Source organism: Neolamprologus brichardi, chromosome 18 (genome assembly GCF_056152115.1).
Source record: "Neolamprologus brichardi isolate AB-2024 chromosome 18, ASM5615211v1, whole genome shotgun sequence".
Taxonomy (NCBI): domain Eukaryota; kingdom Metazoa; phylum Chordata; class Actinopteri; order Cichliformes; family Cichlidae; genus Neolamprologus; species Neolamprologus brichardi.
Window position 1 is genome coordinate 16,423,754 of NC_142121.1, and position 17,862 is coordinate 16,441,615.

At 41.4% G+C, this 17,862-nt stretch overlaps 3 protein-coding genes across 3 annotated transcripts; all 3 read left to right on the forward strand.

Annotated features, from left to right (window-relative positions):
* Positions 1-1,252: 1,252 nt before the first annotated feature.
* On the forward strand, positions 1,253-4,917 carry LOC148097711 (uncharacterized). Its single transcript, XM_087832490.1, has one exon. It carries the CDS (start codon positions 1,551-1,553, stop codon positions 4,014-4,016), a length of 2,466 nt encoding a protein of 821 aa, XP_087688616.1. The 5' UTR covers positions 1,253-1,550; the 3' UTR covers positions 4,017-4,917.
* A 1,739-nt stretch (positions 4,918-6,656) lies between these two features.
* On the forward strand, positions 6,657-8,216 carry LOC148097712 (uncharacterized). Its single transcript, XM_087831980.1, has 2 exons — positions 6,657-7,245; positions 7,702-8,216. The coding sequence occupies exons 1-2, from the start codon at positions 6,744-6,746 to the stop codon at positions 8,214-8,216; spliced, it is 1,017 nt and encodes a 338-aa protein (XP_087688106.1). The 5' UTR covers positions 6,657-6,743.
* Positions 8,217-8,535: 319 nt separating this feature from the next.
* LOC148097713 (uncharacterized) lies at positions 8,536-10,479 on the forward strand. The gene is made up of 3 exons (XM_087831321.1): positions 8,536-8,554; positions 8,662-8,715; positions 9,071-10,479. Exons 1-3 carry the CDS (start codon positions 8,536-8,538, stop codon positions 10,477-10,479), a joined length of 1,482 nt encoding a protein of 493 aa, XP_087687447.1.
* The last annotated feature ends 7,383 nt before the right edge of the window (positions 10,480-17,862 follow it).

Consider the following 17,862-nt stretch of genomic DNA (forward strand, 5'->3'; position numbering starts at 1 on the left):
AAAGTTTAAAATGCTTTTGATTCAAGCAAGATATATATGAAGTTATAAGACTGTGAGCGTCTTTTTCTTTCAGTGTGAGACTATAGACAAGTATGCTTGATTAACCCAGTTGCTTTCTTGTGATAATATAAGATATAATACATATAACTCTGAGTTATTGTGGTGTATGCTTGAGGTGAGTGTTTACAATTTGGATCAAAATTGGAGTGAACTAATTTGAGACAAAATTTAAGTGTATTTAGAAAACCACACATTTATTCCCCTAGAAGAATCTTAATCAATAATACCTTTAGATAAAATTGTTAAAAGGTTATGAGCTGTCTTGATACAGAGAAAGTGGAGTTTGTCACCCTAAAAAGGATGGAATGATGCTCTACCTCTGTGTTCAAGTCTAGACATAAGTTTAAGTACATATGAGCCACTAATAAGCGTGACATAATCCATAAGGAATAAATAAATAAAAATATATTTGTTGAATAACTTTAACAGAAGTGAATCTATGAGCACGCAATAAAGTGGACCTGTGAAAAGAAAGAAATTCATTTACATTCACACATATTTGAAAGAAGAAAAACCCCACTCAATATTGATAAATTCCTGTTCATATAAAGTTATAAAAAACCCTAAGAATGTTGCGATCAGCGTCCTGTCACATTGAAGTTACAGGGGTAGAGGGGCGTCTGGAGGTGAATTGTGACTGCTCTGCACAGACAGAAGAGGGAGATGCCCCTTATGAGGTGTCAATAAGTTCAGAAATACATGTGGACGACTTAGATCTATACATTAGTCGATGTTTACTTTTATTTAAAGGGGTGATTGAACTAGCCATACAGGCGGATGACCCCGAGTATGAAGTCACAGAGGCGGCTATGTTTGTTTTCTCCATGGTACAAGCGGTAATGACCGGTACTGAATTTGATATGCTTTCTTAAAATTTGTGGAGTTAGTGGTGGAGAAGTCCCGAAGTGAGAAATTATTTGAAAGGAGATAATTGGCTTTTTGAAATTGTGTGGCTGACATGAATTGTTTGTGACTGTGTGTTTGAAATGGTTAATGGTGTCTGGAGTAAATGAGACTAAGTGGAGTTTAATTGTTTAGTGTTGAAGTAAAATAAGTAAAATGGTGAACTATTGAGGAGTTTGGGTTTGACTGGTTCATCACTCTCCCACCGGTTAAAATAAAATGGTGTTTATTTATTAGTATGTGATACGAGAGCGCCTTGACGCAGGTTTTGTGGCAACTTGGTGTGGTGTGAAGGTGTTAAACTGTGTGGCTGTAGCGTGCATAAAGTACAGCACACAATGTATTTGGTTTTATTAAATTAAATGGGAGAGTGAAACATTGTGATTGAGTGTAAACATTAATAAAACCACGGTCAACTCTCTGACGCACTGGGTTAATTGTGTGTCACCGAGCAGGTCTGGAGGAGACTGTGACCGTTGGAGTGGTGAGATTAATTCTGAGAGCTCTCAAGGAGACGTAGTGGGGTGACCCAGGAGGAGGAGTCGAGTAACGTCATTGAGAGGGAGGTAAGCCTGTGTTTCAGGAAAATGGCAAACAGCTCCAGCGCGACATCTAGTGGGTCTAGGGCATTTAGGCCTATGGAGGAGCAACTGCAACAGCTAAAAAAAGCCATTCGCTTGGCTTTCCCTGGATCATTAAAAATAGCGGAGAAAGAATGCAAAATGATGGATGTGGAGGTAAGGAAAATTATTGCCTCCCAACAGAGAGGGCTGGAGGAGAAGATAGCCCTAAACATTGTGTTTAAAACGGAAGGAGAGAGATGCGAACAGAAACTGGAACAACTGGAAAAGGAAACAGAGGGACGTTCAGTTAACCGGAAAGCCAAAAAAGAAATCAAGAATTTAAAGGAAACCCATGCAAAGTGCTGTAAATGGCTGTTCCTGTGGAATGGAGCATCATCTTGGATGATGGAGGATGTCATGGAGGAAACAGGAGACATGGAAAATGTCATGGAGTCATTGAAACAGCTGAAGGAGGAAAATAAAAAGATAAAGAGCCAAGTGAAGGATTTAATGTCAAACCCAGAAGTTGTTAACAAACCTCACACACCAAAATTATATACTTGGGCCGCAGTATCACCTAGTGCCCCATCACATTCATACATCATGCCTGTGATGACTCTTGGTGGGGGACAAGTTCATGGTCCAGATGGACAAACTGGAGTGGTTCTTGGAGGAATAGCGGACGTTGAATATACCACCCCACCTACAGTTCGTCCCAAAGAAAGGTCAGTGACAGTTAAATGTCAGCCCCAAAGTGGGGGAGGGAGAAAGGTAGCCTCAGCTGCAGATGAAGGCTTAACCTCGCCTGCCCGCCCACCAAGTAAAGAAAAAATGTCAGACTCAGAAGTAATAATGGAGAAACAGCCAAGTTACAGTAGACAGACTGAACAGACCCCTAAAATGGAGGATACAATCTCAACGGAAGATGGAAGTGAACGGTCAACCTTTCAGGAGTTGCCAACACCAGCAAGAGAAGGGCAGACCCAAACCAGTAGGTCGGAGAAACCTGACACAACGGCTAAGGACAGAAACTGGAGAGGAGAAGTCTATGGCCGGATGCATGAAAATCCAAATGCATTAACGGAAGTAATAAAAACGCTAAAAGACGTCAAGAAAAAACTGACTGAAGCTAAGCCAGAGAAGGAGAGTGAAGATGGTGCGACTTCATCAGAAGAGGAGAGTGATGAGGAAACAGACAGAGTAGTTCAGTCAGACTCAAATGTAGGCAGAAATTTGAGATCGGCACGTGGAGGAAGAGTAGTGAGAAGGCCTATGTTTCACAGTTTAAGAGGAAGACAACATGCGGTTCGCTATAAAAAAGTGTCACTAGAGCCAGGAGCTGCTGGCCCTAGTTATAATCTTCCTTTAATAGCAGGTTCAAAAAATGAACCACTGTACCGCCCATATAAAATAAGAGATTTGGAAGCATTGGTTAAACAACTTCCACCTATAACTGAGGGAGGAGCGAGTTGGTTAAGAACATTAAGTAGATTGACCGAAGGCCAGGAACTTGCCATTGGCGATTTCCGTGCTATTGCTGGCCACTGTATGCTCGGTGGTGGGCTAGCTGATGTAGAGGCTATAGCCCATACAACTCGGTATGCAAATGATCTGCCATACCATGAAGTGCAAGGTGCCTTATCTGACGCAGTTCGTGAGAAGTACCCAACCCCTAATATTGGAGCTATACCTAAAATAAATTGGGACCCCCAACATACACCTAGGGAGTTTTTAGCAAAAGCCAAAGAGCAGTGGTTGTCAGAAACAGGTATCCATCCAGGTAATGAAGGTGAGCATCGTGCGTGGTTCCGTTCTGCGGTGCTGGCAGGGCTGCCCAACCAAGTAAAAGCTGACTTAGAGAAAAATCCAGATTTCGCTGTAGCAGACTCTGTGCAGTGGGAAAGACATGTAACACATCGGTTGCAGGAGGAACAAGATACCGCGAACAGACAAAAAAAAGAGTTGGAGGAGGCACAGGCGTCCTTGGTCAAGTTACAGTTGGCAGAAGCAAAAAACAAAGTTGGAGAGAAAAAGAGAGAGGAAAAGGAGAACGCAAAGAAAATAATGATAGCTGGGCCCCGGCCTGGTCCCGTGCCTGAATGGCCAGAGGCAGACCCGGGTCTGTGCTCTGATGGCAGGTGGCCCGTCAATGCACCAAGGCAGCGTCAACCCATAGGGAATTGGGGGACCGGTGGTCCGCAAAGAGGGCGTGGTGGATCAGTGAGGGGAGCGCAAAGAGCTCGTGAAACAGGGAATCCCACTAACATGCCTTGGAATGTCTGTTGGAGATGTGGAGCAGAAGGACACTGGACTAGAGATTGTCCAGAAAATGTTCAAAGCTATCAAAGGAGAGGCTATCCACCCCAGGCACGTGGAACACAAAGAGGGAGAAATGGGTACAGGGGAGCATATCAAGCCCCAAACCCAAGTGCAGCGCCAGTCGCTCAGTACCCAGTGGCTGACTGGGGCTGGGAACAGCAGCAGTACTGAAGGAGCCCGGAGAGACCAAACAGCATGGGCATGGCAGACCCTATGCTGTCAATGACTGTGGAAGGGACAGAATTGCCCTTTCTAGTGGACACTGGAGCAACATATTCCACATTGAGAGCAACACCAGACTGTGCCACACTTTCCTATCACACAGTTAATGTGGTGGGTTTTTCCGGGGTTCCAATGACTCTGCCGTTGACCGATCCAGCCGTGACAAAGCTGGGAAAGCAGACTGTGAAACATCAATATGTGGTGTCACCTCAAGTGCCAGTGAATCTCATGGGCAGGGACCTGCTCGTGAAGCTGGGAGCTACTATCATGTGCTCTGCAGATGGACTGTCTGTTACTCTACCAGGAGGACAGCATTTCCCGTGCCTGGGAACAAACTCAAAGACTCAGTATCTGCTTCAGAACTGTGAACAACCCAAAGCCGACATTTACTGGGGAAGGCTGCTGGAGGAAGGCATTCTAAGTCAATTCCAACTGTGGAGACCCTGGATAATGAGCTTGGCAGTTTACTCCCCACCACGAGATCCATACCACGTCACTCTTTTTTATGACAGGGAAAATGATGACACCTATCGTGAACTATTCCAGTCTGATCTTGAGGGTCAGAGCTGGAATGTGCAAACAAATAACATTTACATTGGGCCAGAAGGTGTAGCCGCGGCTGTAAAATTAACTGATGAACAACTGCCTTGGTATAATGTGGGAGAAAATTCGGCCCCTCACATTACATTGGCGGTCCACGAAGGTCATGGAGCATGTGATCTGGGACCAATGGTCAGGCGGGCGCTGGACGACGCAGGGTGGCAAAGCACCCAAATTCCAAATTTATGTTATGCACCAAATTCTAAAATCTATCGTATAACTTGTATGTCTAATGATGTAGTGACCCTTGAACATCAGGAAATTTCAGAAACATATGGAAGAGAGAGAACAGATCATCCTGAGGCAGTTGCTCAACTGTCAAAACTGCCTGACAGTTTGTGGTCCAAAGGGCCCGCAGATGTTGGCCTGGCCACCTGTTCGCCTATCTTGTTCCACCTGAAATCAAACACACCAATCAACAGACCGCAGTATAAACATAAAACTGAAGCAGAAGAAGGAATTGCAGAAACAATTGAAGGGCTGTTAAATGCCGGAGTGTTAGAGCCATCTTACTCACATTGGAACACACCAATTCTACCGGTGGAGAAATCTGGAACAGGAAAGTATCGTATGGCACATGATTTGCGTGCCATTAATGCCATATTGCACACCAACACTGTACCTGTTCCAAACCCTTACACTGCACTATCAGATATTAAGTGTGACCAAAAGTGGTTCACTTGTATTGACCTAGCAAATGCATTCTTTTGTCTTCCACTGCATGAGTCACTCAGAGACATTTTCTCATTCACATACAGAGGCAAAAAATTCAGATACACACGTCTACCACAAGGTTTTGCACTTTCTCCTGGCATTTTCAATCAGGTGCTCAAAGAGGCCCTGTCAACATGTAATTTGCCAGATGGATGTACATTGATTCAATATGTCGATGATCTTCTCATTGCAGCCCCGTCAGCAGCGGATTGTGCGGCAGCCTCGCTCGTCGTGTTGAATAGATTGGCGGAGTGTGGCTTCAAAGTGAGTAAAGAAAAGTTGCAATTGGTCCGACCTGAGGTAACATTTTTGGGTCGGGTAATCGCACACAAATCAGTGGGTTTAATGAACACACACAGAGACCAAATTCTGACACACCCAAAACCGCGAACAGTGAGAGAAATGCTTTCTTTTCTTGGTTTGACAGGTTACAGCAGAAAGTTCATTCCTGATTATGTAGGTAAAACTGCCCCTTTAAGGGGCCTACTGAAGCAAGTTGGCGTTCGAAATCTTAAGGCTGAACTGCCTTGGACGTCTGACACTGAAATCGCTTTTATTGCATTAAAACAGGATCTGTCAAGAGCATCTGATTTGGTTACACCTAATTATGATGAGCCATTCTATTTGGATATTTCCGAAACAAACTCCGTCGTAAACGGGGTGTTGTTTCAGAAAAAAGGAGGGAGTAGGGAGGTTCTCATGTATGTTAGTATAAAACTACATCCAACAGAAGCAAGACATCCCACATGCACACAACATGCAGCAGGGGTTGCCAAAGTCATTCAGAAGACAGCACATGTAGTGAGAGGACATCCACTAAAAATACTCACTACACATAGTATAGTGGCGTACGTGAACTCACAAGCATTTAGTATGACGCCACGGGCACAACAGAAATTGAGTAAAGTTTTGGAGGCTCCAAATTTGACATTCACACATGAAGGAACTAACATGGCAGATTTAATGGGAGCAGGGGAACCACATGACTGCGTCAAAAGAGCACAGGTTGAAGAAAAAATTAGAGAAGACCTGAAGGCGGAACCTATACCTGGAGCTGAGGATTGGTTCACAGATGGATGTTGCCACAGAGATGAAGAAGGACTAAAAACCGGCTATGCGGTGGTCTGTAGAGTAGGAAATGAATATCAGGTCAAAGAAGCAGAAAGGATTGAGGGACAGCAGTCGGCTCAGAGAGCTGAAGTGATAGCCCTAGCTCGAGCTTTGAGGTTAGCTAAGGATATGAGAGTGAACATCTATACAGACTCAGCGTATGCATTCGGAGCAGCGCACGTGGAGCTGCCTCAATGGAAAAGAGCAGGATTCAGAACAGCAACCAACGCACCTATTTGCCACAAGAAGGAAATGGAGGAACTGGAGGAGGCCTTGGGCGATCCAAGAGAAGTGAGTATCATAAAATGCAAAGGGCACTCACAAGGAACCAGCATGGTGGCAAAAGGAAACCAGAAAGCGGACGAAGCCGCAAAGGAGGCAGCAGGCTATAAAGGACGGAGACAAATGATACAGGTAATTGCAGAAGAGGAAGGGCCAATTAACCAAACGGAGGAGGTCAAACAGGCCCAGGAGGAGGCATCCCCAGAGGAAAAGGGGGTGTGGAAAAACAAGGGAGCCTGGCAGGATGGAGGCTTGTGGAGGGGGCCAGACGGGCGTCCCGTGCTAACAGACGAAATGGCGAAACAGAAGGTGAGCGAGGCCCACGGACTTGGACACGTCGGAATAGCACAAATGGAGAGAAATCTGTGTCACTGGTGGCACCCCAACCTCAGAGAAATGATAAGGGAGAAGGCCAAAAGGTGTCTAATCTGTGGAGCACACAATCCCAAGCCAGGGATCAAACCAGAATTGGGTAAGTTCCGGATGCCTGAGAGGCCGGGAGAGGAGATTGTCATTGATTTCACTGATATGATTGATTCAGGCCCTGGTGGTCTTCGTTATTTGTTGGTGTGTGTAGATGTACTGACCGGCTGGCCAGAGGCATGGGCGACTAAAAGGGAAGATGCGAGGACCGTGATCAAATGTTTAATCAATCATTATATTCCTCGACATGGGTTCCCTAAAAGGATTCGATCAGATAATGGAACCCACTTTAAAAATCAAGATTTGGCAAAGGTGGAAAAAATGTTGGGAGTTCAGCACAAATTTGGAACAGTGTATCATCCTCAATCCCAAGGGAAAGTAGAAAGGATGAATTTAAATTTGAAAAATAAATTAGCTAAAATCTGCGCGCAAACAGGGCTCAATTGGGTCGCGGCCCTGCCGATTGCGTTGATGACCATAAGATGTTCTGTTAATCAGTCCACAGGTTTCACGCCATACGAGCTGCTGACTGGGAGACAGTTTCCGGCACCTTGGACGGTGGGCCCGGTCGAACAGGGCACGAGAGGGAACAGGTCTCACGCAGACTATTGGAACGAGCTAAAGGCGCTTGTGTCCAGCTTCACAAAGCAGGCGGCTTGTGAAAAACCCCCAGGAGAAGGAGAGGTCCCAGACGCGAGAGTGGTGTGGCTGAAGGTCATCAAACGGAAGTGGAAGGAACCTCGTTGGACTGGCCCATACGAGGTGTTTGCCCGGACGGCGAAAGCGGTTCAACTGAAAGGGAGAGGCGACAACTGGTACCACTGGTCGCAGTGTGCACCGGCACACGACAGCTGGGTGGAAAAAATTGCAACTCCACCCAACACAGGTGAAAAACAGAGGCAGAATAAACCCTCACACCTGTGCAACGGGCCGACCGGTAGTCTATCTGGGAGGCCGAAGAACGAAGACCAGCTTAGGAGGAAGTCACCGCGACAGCAAAAAAGGGCGGTATCAAATTGAAGATTTTACATAAAGGCTTTGATAAGAAGAGTTTTGAACTTGTATGTAAAAAAAAAAAAAAAAAAAAGACAAAAATAACAAAAAACAAGTCATACATGATACAATGCCATTACAACAATCAGAAACCTGTGATGAGAGAGAAGTTACAAAAATTAACAAAAGGTTACTTCATTTGATGTTAACTATGTTATTAATCACCGCTTTATGTTTTTTGGTTTATTTGTTGCAGACCGGCCCACGCAGACTGTCTGAGCACGGAGGTCATTCCAGCCCAGTCCCACTCGATATACCACTCAGTGAACTCAAGTCGCGGGCGAGAATGAAGCGCGAAATCTCTGGTAAAAAGGATGAGTGTCTCAGCACTTATGGTGGTTTAGAATTAGATTATGTTAACGGCTCCACAACCTCTTTTACGTTTGATTTGTGTGATGTTTTTAACTGTAAGGGCTCGAGCGGCAATTGGAGAGGATACAATGTGTGGATCTGCTGGGATTACTCAGTGAGTACACACTGCGAAAGGGGAAATCGGCCTTATGACGGGTGGTGTAGGAATTGGAATCAGGTAAAGGGTTATACTGGGGAAAATTGGGAACCGTCAGAATTAGGACCAGGAAATGAGCTTAAACTTCAAAGGGATTACAGTCCATCTAAAAATCTGTTGACTTTGTCATTGGGGAATTGGCAGCGGGAAAAACCTGTATATTTAGTTGTGGGCGTGGAAACTGCAGGAGTTGATCCAAAAAGGTTAATTAAAGTTAATTTCTTAGGAAAACACAACATAGTACAGTCAGTTAGAAAAGAAACAGCAACACCCGTGACTTTCAATCCAATCAACTCTGTTACTTCTTTTACAGGCCAGAAAGGAAGCGGGTCGTCGGAGGCGGTACCAGAGGAGCAGGAACCAAACGGTAGACGGGTCCTGTCGGTGGACTACAGCACATTAAAACCTCGAGATTTGATTGAACGCGCCACAGGGTTCAGTGACAGTAACATCTGGCTGGACTGGATGGCTCAAAATGCGAAAGAACAAAAATTGTCTAATTGTGTAGCTTGTGCTTCCGCTAGACCGCGTTTGTTCACAGAACCTGCGCCACTGCATCCAGAGGATCAGTGGGGCTATAATTGCATGTTGCGAATGACGAGAGAAGTAGTGAATAGTGGGAATTGCACTGTTTTGTCCAGTTTATTTCCCCCTATCCACAAATACACCCAAGTAGGACCGTTTATGCCTAGAAAAGATAATTATACGTGTTTTAAGTTCTCCACCGATAAAGTAAAGTATAATTTGGGAGAAATTGATCCCAGTTGGTGTTCCGTTACACACATGGGGAGGACCACAAATAATGTAAGTGATGCATCTACATTGATTGGAACTTGGGCCAGGAGCGGGCTGTATTATTATTGCGGCCACAAGACTCTTTTGGTTCGTGTTCCTCTGGGAAGCGTGGGGACGTGCGCGATGGTGAGACTAGGAGCGCCACTTATGCTAATTGGAAATCAGGTAAAAGCGACCCCACAGCGCAACACACGCACATTGGCAGCCAGACGCAAGAGACACATTTTGCTAAAAAGACAAATTGATGGAACACATGTTTATGACCCTAGAATGAATTCACCAACCTGGATCGACTCCATTGGAGTGCCCAGGGGGGTTCCAAGTGAATATAAACTTGCTGACCAAATAGCAGCCGGTTTTGAAAATCTTCCAATAATCTCTGCTTTCTTTCCAGTGACCCCAAACAAGAACGTAGACAGGATTAATTATGTTCATTATAATGTGCTGAGACTCTCTAACCTGACCAGAGACGGGATGGAGGGGTTAGCGGAGCAGGTGGGTCCCACCTCATTAATGGGTGTGCAAAATAGGATGGCCCTTGATATGCTATTAGCAGAAAAAGGGGGCGTTTGTGCCATGTTTGGAGATCAGTGCTGCACCTTCATTCCAAACAACACCGCTCCGGACGGCTCAGTGACTCGGGCTCTTGAGGGCTTAAAGAGCCTGTCTGAAACGATGCATGATCACTCAGGAGTTGACAATCCGCTGGAGGGCTGGATGGACTCGGTGTTCGGACGGTGGAAAGGGCTTGTGCTTTCGGTCATGCTTACTTTGTCTATTTTGGTGGGTATTTTTGTTATTTGTGGGTGTTGTTTTATTCCTTGTGCCAGAGCATTATTAGAGAAAGTGATCATAAGGGCAGTGGACCCTGGAGTTGTGACTCCCATGTCCATGATGCCACTGATGCACGTAGAACTGGCTGTGTAGATCAAAAATTGATATAACATTTGGTGTTGTGACCTCTGGATTCTCCTAGAGGTCAACAGAGGGAATTGTCGGGTGAAAAGGGGTGTTTTACTTCATTTTTAGCAGAATCATCATCATTATATCAGAATCATTTAATAAGCATTGCATTAAACATTGATTGAAGTTATTGACATTACATTTAACCTTTTTATTACAGTGATTGTTATAACCTGGTGTTAATCTTTTATTTACAGGTGTCAGAACAATTATATGATCTCTTTTTTGCAGGTGTAAACATGATCACCTTATACATATGGCAGTTGTTGCTTATTAAAGAGTTGTGCCCGAGTTAATAAGGGTTAAAAACTTCAGTCAGCGTTATGACTGGCTGATCCATGGTGTGGGATGACTTTGGGCTCAGGAGGTTGCACGCGCTTACATAACACTGATATTATGTGATTCTTTGTGATTTTTATTCAGTTATATCTTTTAACTAAACTTTGCTTTGTTTATTTGTCTCTGTTGATTCTATGTTGATGTACTTTTTAACATGTTCAAAATAAAGATTCAATCAATCAATTTATTAAGTTTTTAAGTAATGGCAGTTCATTAAACCAACATGCATTTAATATTGTAGCCCTGACTCAGCGTATTATACACAGGTCAACTTGATCATTTGGAAAACCTTGCAGCTGTAATGTTGTGTCTCCGTAGGGGACAGTTGGCTCCGAGGAGAGGCGCTGGAGCCAGTGTCTGTCCTCGAGACGAAGAGAATGTTTTTCTTGATGTGTCTAAAGTTGTCAATATTGACTGTATTGTATTATCTGTACGCATGAGGGGGCGTTCTAATACCCTGATTTTTATAAAACAATGAGTGTGTGGAGTTTGTATTGAGATCTGATGCTGTCTGATGTATGGTGTCCATCTCCCACGCGTGTGTTCATTAAATCATCGTTTGACTTGACCCGGCCGGACCAGTGTTGTTATTTTGGGTTTTCCTCCTGTATCCCTCCTCAATATTTGAATCCGTAACAGAGTGCTTTACATCTGCTCTGGCTCTAACTTACCACTCTCTCCTCCTCCATCTGAACTGTGTCCCTAAAATGCCGGTGACTGATGAGTGATCTTCTAAATAAACTTTTTGGGAAACAAGGAAGAGTCTGTTGTTGGGTTGTGCTTTTGAATTCAAAAACAGTCAAGCCGATTCCAGCTCATGACATAAATGAGGCCCCTGAAATAAAATTGGCTTTAGTTCAATTAAAGTCTGTAAATCTCACACGATCTCAACAGCTGAGGGATATAAAAACAACAAAATGGGCCAGCAACATTTATGTGAGCTAGGGTGATGAATACTACATTGCTAAATTAAATTTATGAAGGTAATTTCAACACTTGGTTCTTATACTGTGGTATTGCTACTTTGACTGAAAGCAAAAGATGATGAATTTAAAGTAAAGTTTGGGATTTAGACTGGGAAGACAGCAGAGGTTTTCTTTGTGTGTCTTTGGCGAGACTTTCATGGGTCTTTGAAATGTTTGCCACTAGAATGTGGGACAAACAAAGGCAGGCCAAAGAAAACCACTTGTGACAACACTGTTGAGTGAAAGCTAGATGGAACATTATAATACTATAATGCCGAATAGTACTGCTTTTGAATATGTTAGGGATTTCCAGTTGCCTCAAACTGAGTGGAAAGTTTTTAACAAAACTGGAACAAAGTTTAAGGAAGTGATTGACTTTCAGAATAACGAGTAACAATAAATCTTTTTTTGGTACTGTGATTTCTCAGCCCTGAAACTGAGGTCAAACTCAGGTCAGTGGTTGACTTTCATTTACCACCAAATTGTTCCTCTTAAGACTCAACTTGTTTTATTTAATATCCAACTGATTTCCCATCATCACTGCTCAGAAAAGTGTCAATTAGTGTAAATATCCAAAATATGAAGTTTAAAGTTACATCACTGTGAAATCACACTAGTCTATACTGAAACGATGTTGAAATCATGACTGAAGGTCAATGGGACTTCAATGGTATGAAAACCAACTGTCAGGTTTAATTTAACTGAATATTTAATTTAACCAGTGTTGGGCAAGCTACTTTGAAAAAGTAATTAATTATAGCTACTAGTTACTTCTTTAAAAAGTAACACAAATTATTTGTGCCACTCCCAAAAACAATTTCTGTCCACTATAAAGGAGAACATCACAGCCTGATACCTGCAGGTCTGACAGCAACAGGTGTATCACTCCTCCTGTTTTCTACCTAGAGACACCGTTTACACTGTAATCTACCTTTGGTGGCTTTTTAGCAGCACCTGTGTCATTCAGCAGTCGTCTCATTGTTCTGACACACAACACAAAACTATCCACTACGCTACACACTAACTACACACTTGGGGTGTCTTTTGTTTTGCTTAATTTTTTTTTATTTTTGGGTCAAAAGCAGAGAGTGTTTGCTAGCGCTGTCCTTAGAAAGTAAACGTTATGAAAGTATTTAGGAAAAAACACCGCGTATATACTGTTTATCATGACTCTGGTTTTACGTGGCCTATCAACACAGTTTAAAAACTCGTATATAGCACCTTGTTGCTTTGTCATCTTGAAGTGATCAAGTTTCTTGTTAGTAACGGTAATGGCATTGTAACGATAGTAATTAGTTCGATTACTTGTTACTGAAAAAAGTAACACCGTTATTCCCATCACTGAATTTAACTGAATATATATGTTGAAGTCTGACATTGATCCTTGATCATATTTGCACCCTAACACAATACTGAAACAGCAGCGAGGTCACTGCTAAAGTGCAGTAAGACTTCAGTGGTATTTCTGCTGATACACAGCAAATTACTAATAACACTTTAAACTATTGTGCCTCTTTATGTATGGCCAGGATGAATGTTGTGATGATGCTGTTTTAAATATTTTTAACCTTTTTAACCTTACCATTAAACATTAGGATTCTAACATGTAAATAACAAGAGGCAGCTTCGCATTAAAATCACAGGTTTATTCATTTTATTAAATCAATATTAAAAATGTAGAATTTTTTTGTTTTTGTTTGTTGTTGTTTTAATTGTATGATATTCTGCCTCCAACTGGTCTGGATCATATCTGTAAAGGAGAGTCCCACTCAGTCACTCCATCTACAAAAGAAAAAACCAAAAGCAATAAGTGAATAAATATAATGAGAAAAAAAAAACATAACAAACTTTTATACTCACTTATTTATTCATTCAAGGTTTTCTACTTAATATGCATCGTTGTCGTTTTATGGTCAACCATAAATTAAGGACATTTCAACAAAATTTCTCAGAAAACTCGTGACTTTTCTATATTGGGAAGATGGGATGTACCACAGTGAGAGGAGCCTGGTGGAATAGTCCAAGTGCAAATATCTTTAATCTGAAAAGTCAACATTTGTTTTCAGTGTCACGTTTCTAAGCCCTTACATGCCTTGACCTTTGCAAACAGCTCAAATGACTAACTCTGAAAGCAAAAGTAAATAGCTGGTGAAACACCCCCAAAACAGAAAGTTTAAAAAACGTACAAAGCATAACATGTCCCGTTACAGTGACTCAAAACGAAACTCACGGGCAGAATAAAAGCTCAGATGGGGACGCAAACTGTGGTTTTCTGGATGACACAGCTGTAAACCCAGATGGTGTTGGACATCCTCTGAAGCAAAGACGTGTACCTTTGTCTTTACGTCGAGGCAGCAGGAAATCACACCAAGAGACAGGTGAAAAGCATAAATGTGTTATTTTATATGTGGCAGACTTCAGAACACTTCATGCACATCCAGAGTGAGCTAAGGAGTTTCTTTTATATCTGTTTATATGTGACCAATAATCAAATTTGATTTGATTAAATGACAGATTTTAATGCATATTTCTTCAGTCAAAATGTGATTTATGCGCAGACTTTTGATTGATTGATTGATTGATTAGTAATTTATTTCAACATGTGAACAATATACAAGTACATTTAGAAAAGAAAATAAGAAAGAAAAAAAAATACTGTACAAATTACATACAAAAAAAATTATTAATTTACATGTTGAAAGGGAGTGGGAAGAAGTAAACACTTATTTAATCCCACCCCTTTGCCATAAATTATCAGTTAATATTTAGTCAGCTTCCTTACTGATATAATTTGTAATAAAAACAGTGAACAGATTTCTGATATACTATATACTATAATATCACATCATGAGTTGTTTTTTTTTTTTTTTTTTTTTTTTTTTTTAAATAAAGACATTCACTTAATTTCAATATTTTCCTTTTCTTTATAGTTCGAGAAGATCATATTTTTATAACTCTTTTTGAACAGTTTTATGTTTGGACATTGCTTTAATTCCATATTCAGACTGTTCCATAGTTTCACTCCATGAACAGAAACACAAAAGCCTTTTCTTGTGGTACGTACCTTCATTGTTTTGAAGTTACAAAATTTTTTTAGCTTTACTTCAAGAGGTTATCATAAAGTAGGGCTATTAACTACTAGGAGTTATGGCCATTATTACACATAAAGCATAAAAAAAACTTAATGATGAGAAGTTGTTTTCGTATTGCTTTTATTTTGACATAGCAAGAAAGTAAGTGCTGTATTTTGTGTGTTGTGTGTGTGTGTGTGTGTGTGTGTGTTCATTTCTAGATTTGGCTATTAAATAGTCTGTTTGACAGATGGCAATAATGTTACTGTGCACACACTAAGTTAACCTAATTTGGAGCTATGAAGACACACAGAGCTGCATGGTGTTGTTTAGATGGACTTGTTTTGCATGTTTATATTTCCTAAAGATACAGTTAGAAAATACTGATGGAGAGATGCACTGAGGAGAAAAGACTTTCAGCCAAATTCCTCTGCATATGAGCAACAATTGCTGTCAAAGATATTACTCGTAAAATAAGACACCGGTTAGCATTTTGCACTTCTGCTTTTCCCTTGTTGTTTCTCAGTCCCCCATTCTCTCTTCACAGTCTCTGCATCCTCACAGATACAAGCAAAGGAGTGCGGAGTCGGGAAATAGGAATTCAACAAAACTGAACCAGAGTCGTCATTTCAAAGCCAAGTAAGTAAGACACAACTGCATGGCGTGTCCATTGTTTAGTTATAGCCTGGGCCTACTGCTGTATTAATGACATCTTATTTATTCATTTAAGATTTGGGTCTACAATACAGTCCACAATATAACATACTGCTGGAGAGACAGCAAGTTAAAATCTTGTCATTTGCTTTTATGTTTATTTTTGGGCGTCCTGTGTTATGGTGCTTTGAGTTTTTGGAGTTTTCTATTACAAATATTCATGGTTAGTTTCTTTGTTTTCATCCTTGGGCTATTCTTATTTACAGTTTTGCTATCTAGTTTAGTTCTTGGTTATAGTTTGCTTATAGTCACTCTTTCAGTCTATACCACCCATCTCTGTGTAAGGTGTTCTCATGCTTTAGTTATTTCCTGGTTTATTTTGGAAACTCTTGTCTCATGTATGTTGTATTTAGTTTTGCTTCACTTTGCAATCTGCCTCCTCCTCTGTCTGCTTTTGGGTCCACACTTGAACCAACTCCAAACATGACTGTATCACCATTCACCTTTTGCACTTAGAGAAACATACTTAGATGGTACTAAGCTGCTGCCGTGATGCCACAAGTTGACAGGGAAGCTTTTGTTTTGGGGGTGCTTAAAATGTAAAATGGAAGCAATTTACAAAAAGGATTTGAAATGATGACTTTATGTCTTTCTTTAAAAGAAGAAAAAGGCTGCTGTTAATTCAACAGATGCCCACAACATGTGGTAAAAGACTTTTAGGCTTAAATCGGGTTAAATGAAGTTGAAAATGTAATGTTTTTTTTATGTTGTTTCTGTTTAGCTGCATTCAAATTATTATGCATATATTACAAAGAGAGCAGAGATGTAATTCAAAGCAAAAGCCTTTTCTATTTTGGAATAAACTGAACATTTATCTGATTAAATACTCTGATTGAAATTATTTTGTTACTTCTACACATATATGAGCTTGAGCCCCAGACTCCAACAGCCAATGCAGTGTATCCCAGGAGCAAATCTGTTTTATTACTCGGTTAAGTCTAATGACTTCAGTGCTGAGTGTATTTGAGTAGGCAGTGACCTGTTTTTTAGTTTCCATTGGAAAACAATATTACTGTATCCCGCTTTTTTCAAAGATTCTTTTGGTAAATATGTCACTGGCTGCAATTGTGTGCAAGCTTTTTCACCAGTCTACTGTTCTTTACAGCACTCTCGCCCACTATTATTTATTTATTTACTTTTTTCAAAAATGACCTCTGACAAGAAAGCCTAATTTCTGCTGTTCAATACCAGAGAAATTGAAACTTTTACAAATTATGCCAAATTGCAAAATGCCTAGCTATGTCTCTAATAAAACCTCTGAAACTTTGTTCAGCGTCAGGCAATGTTCATATGTTGATTCATGGTTTTCTTCCATTTTTGATCTAGTGCAGAATATTTTTAAGGGATTATCTGCTATAAAAAGCCAGGATAGAAAAAAAAATTCCTTTTTCTGTGTCTTAAAAGGTGCCTTCTGTAATGCTTACACCTCTAATGAAGTCTTACAAGTGTCAGTTTTGTTTTTATACATTGTAAAAAAAAATGTAACAGTTTTTTTGTTTTAGAAATGTGGCGGGGTTCATTTCCCGAGGGGGATGTAAGCTGGCAACATAAACAGGGATATGTGGTCCAACTGGCCCAGGCGGGTGATGGTGAGGCTTTGTAGTAGCTCTGTTTAATGTTGGAGCAGACTTTATCCTTTTCGCAGATGTAGCACAGTTTACATGCAGGTGAAATTTGGGGAACACTACTTTTAAGTCCACATGATTAAAGACATCAGCTTTAATGTGTGCTGCTTCTTATTCATCTTTCTTATTCAGGTGGGTGCGAATGGCATTATGTAGAAGGCTATGGGCTGAGTTAGATTTAGCATTGGAAGCTATATTGCCGTGGTCAGAATAGCTTGAATCTCGCGGGGAAGAAAAATCTCACAAACTCTAAGTCTGTAGAGCAGTGATTGTCCACAGTCTTAGTATTATTTGCTCATTTTTCATTAATATAAAGGGAAAGACCACCATCTTGCTGTTGTTTCTTTGAGTTCTGGTTTCTGTGTTGACAAGTGCATTGGGTTTTGCTGGGTAAATCCATAACTCTGCAGCAGTCCCCAGTGAGTCTATTATCTTCCAGCTGTAGCCTCAGCTCATCCCTTTTGTTAATAATAGTCGTTTGTGAGGAAAAGGCTGGGCAGCGTAGGTTTGTGCAGTGTTTTCTTTACCCTTTCTCACTCACCAGCTTGGCAGGCTCGTTTTTGTTTCCTGTATCACTGCCTCTGCCTTCTATCCCAATTGATCCCAGGATCCTGACTTGGGAGATGACCTAAA

What these genes read in the sequence shown, in the direction of transcription:
- LOC148097713 (XM_087831321.1), top strand. An exon ending in GGATCTGCTGGGATTACTCA is followed by an intron (nt 8,716 to 9,070) that starts GTGAGTACACAC and finishes CTTCTTTTACAG; the next exon opens with GCCAGAAAGGAAGCGGGTCG.
- LOC148097711 (XM_087832490.1), top strand. Translation starts at nt 1,551, where the DNA reads ATGGCAAACAGCTCCAGCGCGACATCTAGTGGGTCTAGGGCATTTAGG.
- LOC148097712 (XM_087831980.1), top strand. Translation starts at nt 6,744, where the DNA reads ATGGAGGAACTGGAGGAGGCCTTGGGCGATCCAAGAGAAGTGAGTATC. An exon ending in AGGGATCAAACCAGAATTGG is followed by an intron (nt 7,246 to 7,701) that starts GTAAGTTCCGGA and finishes ATCAGTCCACAG; the next exon opens with GTTTCACGCCATACGAGCTG.